General features: G+C 49.5%; 2 protein-coding genes across 2 annotated transcripts; one reads left to right on the forward strand and one right to left on the reverse strand.

Annotated features, from left to right (window-relative positions):
* The first annotated feature begins 47 nt into the window (after nt 1-47).
* On the forward strand, nt 48-4,143 carry FOIG_12843 (uncharacterized protein). The gene is made up of 2 exons (XM_031213786.1): nt 48-2,428; nt 2,481-4,143. The coding sequence occupies exons 1-2, from the start codon at nt 834-836 to the stop codon at nt 3,586-3,588; spliced, it is 2,703 nt and encodes a 900-aa protein (XP_031056360.1). The 5' UTR covers nt 48-833; the 3' UTR covers nt 3,589-4,143.
* On the reverse strand, nt 361-459 carry FOIG_12844 (uncharacterized protein; the record flags this gene model as incomplete). The annotated part of the gene is made up of 1 exon (XM_031213787.1): nt 361-459. The coding sequence occupies one exon, from the start codon at nt 457-459 to the stop codon at nt 361-363; it is 99 nt and encodes a 32-aa protein (XP_031056361.1).
* Nucleotides 4,144-5,539: the final 1,396 nt, after the last annotated feature.

Genomic DNA, 5,539 nt, shown 5'->3' on the forward strand with positions numbered 1-5,539 from the left:
GAGGTGGCCGGTCTGTGGGGGTGGCCAGTCTTTGGGTGACGGACGTTAACGTCAGTTTCACTGTTCCTTCTCCTGCTTGACCTTACCACGCGTGCACCTACCTCAGGGTCTTTTCCTACATTAGTAAAGTACCAGAAGGAACATCCATTCGGTGTCAGGTCAGGTCGAGTCGGGAATCGCCTGAAGATTTACCTTAATCAGCCGCGTTCAGAGTCTAGGCCTCAGCTGCAAGAAACCCACCTCACACATCCCCATTCCTCTTCACTCTTCATCCACGGTCTTTTTTTTCCTCCTCAGGTTTCATTGCATCGCATTGTATCGCCTCGCATCATCACCTCATCTCAGATCACCTCACTTTGGTCAGGCACCCCCGGGCTGTCTTCGGCGTTGACCCTGGGTAACGGGTCCCGTGGAGTTGGTCAACTCGGCAGAAGCCCTCACCTTGTCCCTAGCAGACATGGTTGATTACAAAACCCGCAAAGTCAGGATGGAATAGTTGTTAGGAGGACTATATGCTCAGTCTCCAACTCCTGTCCAATTCTTTTCCAATCTATCACATCCAAACTATCACCCGCACCCGTATCTATTAACCAACCACAAAGACCTCATATTCGCTTAGTTTGAGCCAAAGTGCTGATCCCCGTTCAACCTCTAACCACAATTTCGTCCCCCACAGTCTAGGTTGTGGGCCTACGAACCAGCACATTCATTCAAAGCATCGTGTCATATCATCTCACGAAGACTGTTTACTATCTGGATCTCCTTGCATCCTGACCTCTGCCACTTGTTTGATTTGAATTTTCATCACCAGATTTCGCTTGCTCAGTTACACCATGGAAGAGCCGGAACCCAAGACCGCGGTGCAGGCGGGTCCATCGACAACTGCCCAAGGGTCAACTCGCAAGAAGTCACGCAGAGGCGCCGACTCTGCCAGTCAGAAGAGGCGATGCGTGAGTACGGCGTGTATAGCGTGCCGTAAACGCAAGTCCAAGTGCGATGGTGCCCTTCCCAGTTGCGCTGCATGCTCCAGCGTATATGGAACTGAGTGTGTTTATGATCCTAACTCAGACCATCGCCGGAAGGGTGTTTATCGCGAAAAGGTCGACAGCATGAAGGCACGCAATTCGACCTTACAGATTCTAATCGAAGCTATATTGAATGCTGAAGAAGACGACGTGTTGGGCATTGTTCAGAAAATCCGTACCTGCAATAGCCTTGACGCTGTTGCCGAAGATATTATCAAGCTGCAACAGCAGCAGCCACTACAGCAACAACCGCCACAACCGACAATTCCGTTGGCTAATGATGATTCTGATGATTATGATCAATCCAATGATAATTATACTACCGACCAACCCGAGCAGGGTGAAAGGGATCTGGCTCGCAAAATGGGTGAGCTCAGACTCGAGAACGGTAACGTTCGCTTCATCGGAGGTACCTCTCATCTTATCTATCTGAGTGATCCGACTCACGAAGGAGAAATGGAGCCAAATTTTGAAGATTACACAGCTGGACAGGATCCTATTACTTCTTGGACTCGCGTCACCCAGGACACTCAGCTCATCACTCACCTAATTAACATGTACTTCAACTGGCACTACCCTTACTTTACCACGCTCTCAAAAACACTCTTCTTCCAAGACTTTTTGAGAGGCAAGGCCGGGATCGGACGAGGTACTGCATACTGTTCATCACTCTTGGTCAACGCTATGCTCGCTTTGGGTTGCCATTTTACAAGCGTAGCCGGCGCCTATGGTACCCCTGGCGATAGCCGGACGAAAGGCGATCACTTTTTTGCTGAGGCAAAACGCTTGATTGTTGAAAACGACGAATACGAAAAACCCCGATTAGTTACCGTTCAAGCATTGGCACTCATGTCGGTGAGAGAAGCCGGTTGTGCTCGCGAAGCCAAGGGGTGGGTTTATAGCGGAATGAGTTTCCGCATGGCTGAAGATATTGGCCTGAACCTAGATGTTGGCCAGCTCGACAAAGAACGAATGAGTGATTATGAGATTGATGCCAGGCGAATTACATTCTGGGGCTGCTATCTGTTCGACAAATGCTGGTCCAATTACCTCGGCAGGCTGCCTCAGATCCCCAAGAGTTCCTTCAACGTTTCCAAATTCGATGTATTCCCAGACGAGGATGCGGAATCATGGTCGCCTTATACGGACAGTGGATTTGACCAGTCATTTAAACAACCAGCACGAACACGAGCTATTGCTCTGCAGATGTCAAAGCTTTCCGAGATCAGTAGTGATTTGCTCGCCTTCTTCTACCATCCAAGTCACATTGGCAGGTCCAGTGGGAAGACGGTAGAACTCAAGAAGTTAAGTGAGCTGCATCGCCGTCTAGAAGAGTGGCGAAAAGAACTTCCAAGGGAGTTTGAGCCTAAAGATGGCCAGCTACCCAATGTGCTTCTCATGCAGTAAGTGACGCAGTAACGGACAGCTAAGCCACAAATGACTGACCCTGAATAGCATGTTCTTTCATCTCCAATACATACATCTCTTCCGACCTTTCCTAAAGTACTCACCTACTTCTTCGCCTCTTCCGCCACATGTCTCACCTCGCCGTATTTGTACAGCAAATGCTGGAGCAATCTCAAAACTGCTTCGATTGTACAAGAAGCTTTGGAACTTGCGCCAGATTTGTAACATCGCAGTGTATATGGTGCACAGCGCATGCACAATCCATTTACTAAATCTTCCCGAGAAAACTGCTCGTCGGGATATCACTCATGGGGTAAAGCACCTCGAAGAAATTGCGGAAGATTGGCTTTGCGCGAGAAGAACCTTGAGTATCCTGAGCGTTCTCGCCCGGAAGTGGAATTGCGAACTCCCTGAGGATGCAGCATTCGTGCTTCATCGGGCCGACGAAAAATACGGAACATACAGCACATCTGATGTACCGTCACCTCATTCGCAGGCAGGAGCTTCGCCCCTTTCTGATGGTGGTCTGGGGATGAAGGTCATGGGTGAATACAGCCCCTTTCCCCCGTACAATCGAGCACAATTGGCTCGACCGATGCAACAGCTTCAACAGCAACAGCAACAGCAACAGCCGCAGCACCAGCCTCAAAGATCTGTAACAGACACCATGCTGACAAGCGCCCCGCTGTCGAACACCATCCTTTCTCAGCAACAGGGGATTCCTTTGAACAGATCCAACGCAGGATTTGGACCCGAGCCTATGGGTGGATGGGGTTCTGTCCCTGTTACATCATCGATGCCATCTTATCAGCAGGCATTTGCACCCATCAACCGCAACAGCATGGCAAACGCCGGCACAAGTGTCCCGCCCGTCAGCAATCCTCCAACATCCAACCGGTCTATGAGGATGGATGGGCAAGAATGGTTCTTGAACGACAGCGCAAGGTGGCACCAGAGTTTTGAGGCCTGGCAGATGGCCAACAATGGACAGGACAACTCTGTGTTCATGTTTGGTGACAGCAACAATCAGGATACCCCTAACAGCAGCACAGAAGGTAACGGCAATATGCAAACTGAAACAAATGACCAGATAGCAGCGCTTGATGGGTTAGGAGCTTCATTATCCCGTGGTGGATGGCTTCCGGGCTTAGATTAAAGGGGCTGAAAATTCCCGCTACGATACTGTAAATATTGCTGCATTTGTTTTTAATAGTCACGACTTGGATGAAGAATTTTCAGTTACTAGATGGGGATCGGAGTTGGTCGTCAAAATTATACTAGCCAAAACAAGAAGCATGAATTAATTGATGGATTAGGTGTAGACTTGCGGATTCGTATTACACGACTGGCCATAATGCGGTGTGACAACTTTTAAGTCGGGATCTCTCTCCTACGCGGTAAGCTTTGGCTATATTATTACGATTGAATAATAAAATGTCCGGCTCAGCTCTCCGTAATTCAGCTAGGCTCACAGACCGCATTTGCCGACCTGAGATTCAGGCGGTTACAGATAAAGTGGTCATATAGACACTGCTATACCGCTGAGAACGAGGTGGAAGGGCTGTCACATCACAAAGATGGTTCAAAACTCAAGCTTCGATCGCGACGTAGAGGGTTGTGTAAGAGGGAGCCACGTGGTATCCGGGAACAAGGGACGATAAAGCACACGCTGCAGTGCGAGTCTCTGGTTGAAGATGGTGTCAAGACGAACTGAAGGGTCAGTTCATGGAGCCCTTGGACCGGGGAGAGTGCAGAATACATAAAGCAGAGGAGGTACATAACAAGGGTGTATGTGGATGGGACGAGTGTGGGGAAATCGGCCCGGAAGGCCGTTGAACCCTCGGCGCCACAAGCAAGACATTCCGGTGGTGGACGTCATGAGGGGAGGCAGCGATTGGCGAGATTGGCTTTCTGGAAAGTGAGTTACAGCGTAGGAGCTGTGAAGGAACGTAGGAACAATAGGTCAGCAAGTAAGGTACGGTATAATACAGAGTTGGGGGAGGATCACAATGGAGGGCTCAGACATTGTATCCATCCAACTCGTGGCCAAGACCCTGGCATGCGGTGCTTGGAGTGATTGAATCGCCCATGGTAGCTTGACTTATGCTGGAGCCTGGCATTGCATACATTCCACTGAGTCTAATCCGCGCTTCCGGTGCAGGCTCTGACAGGGCTCTCGATTATTTGATTGGTGCGCGAATGCGGGCGCAAATGCCGGGTTAACTACAGGCTACCGATAATATAGTCCAGCAACAGAGGTTACACAAGAATTGGTAAGAAAGAAGATGTGAAGAGTTTGGCAGGAAGATGTCAAAGCTGCAACTTCAAACTTGGAAGTGGAAATTTTCAGGATATGAGAGAAATTAAATCGAAAGACAAGCTCGCGAGTAATTCCCTTTTGGGGGTTAACAACATCCAAGTAAGTTAAGCTCTTGGAGATGAGCCGAACCCAAAGCTAATTGGCCCCCGGTTGTCCTCGATCTCAGAGATTGGGGGAAGAATAAAAGCTGGAGCCCCAAAGAGTCCCCCCCAGTGCACTAATAACCGTTAAGGAAGGCGCATAGTCAATCAATCACCTGGGGTTCAGTTCACGTAGCACATTGGTTCATCGACATTCAAGCTCGAATCTCAGCAAAAGAACATCAGAACAAGGGGATAAAGTCAATTGTCTCGACCATGAAAATCCGGGGAACTGAGAGCAATAGGAAAGTCCCAAGCATTCTTCATCCACACCTCCCGTTCCCGTTCCCTGCCCTGCCCTGCTTCAATCCACTTTGTGGATGCAGATGCAGTGCAAGTCCATGATATGTTCATACGCATATAGAGCACATGCTGTAGATACCCTGACGCCTCTAGCAACTTGCGGAACGGATCGTAGGCCCTGGAAACGAAGCCCGAAGATCCTTCATCATCCTTCGACCGTCTTACGAGCAGAGCACTTGGCACTTTCAAGTTCTACAATGCCGTTCTACTCTGCCGTCTCCCTTCCCCCCCAAACTCCAAACGCCGAGAGAATTTTCGACGTCAAGCCTCGGCTAATCTAAAGTTAGGCCCAGCTTTGTCATGTCTGTGTCAGTGTGTCAGTGTCTGAGAGCCTCAGATGGGCG

This window comes from Fusarium odoratissimum (assembly GCF_000260195.1).
Source record: "Fusarium odoratissimum NRRL 54006 unplaced genomic scaffold supercont1.29, whole genome shotgun sequence".
NCBI classification, from domain to species: domain Eukaryota; kingdom Fungi; phylum Ascomycota; class Sordariomycetes; order Hypocreales; family Nectriaceae; genus Fusarium; species Fusarium odoratissimum.

What these genes read in the sequence shown, in the direction of transcription:
- FOIG_12843 (XM_031213786.1), top strand. Translation starts at nt 834, where the DNA reads ATGGAAGAGCCGGAACCCAAGACCGCGGTGCAGGCGGGTCCATCGACA. An exon ending in CCCAATGTGCTTCTCATGCA is followed by an intron (nt 2,429 to 2,480) that starts GTAAGTGACGCA and finishes GACCCTGAATAG; the next exon opens with CATGTTCTTTCATCTCCAAT.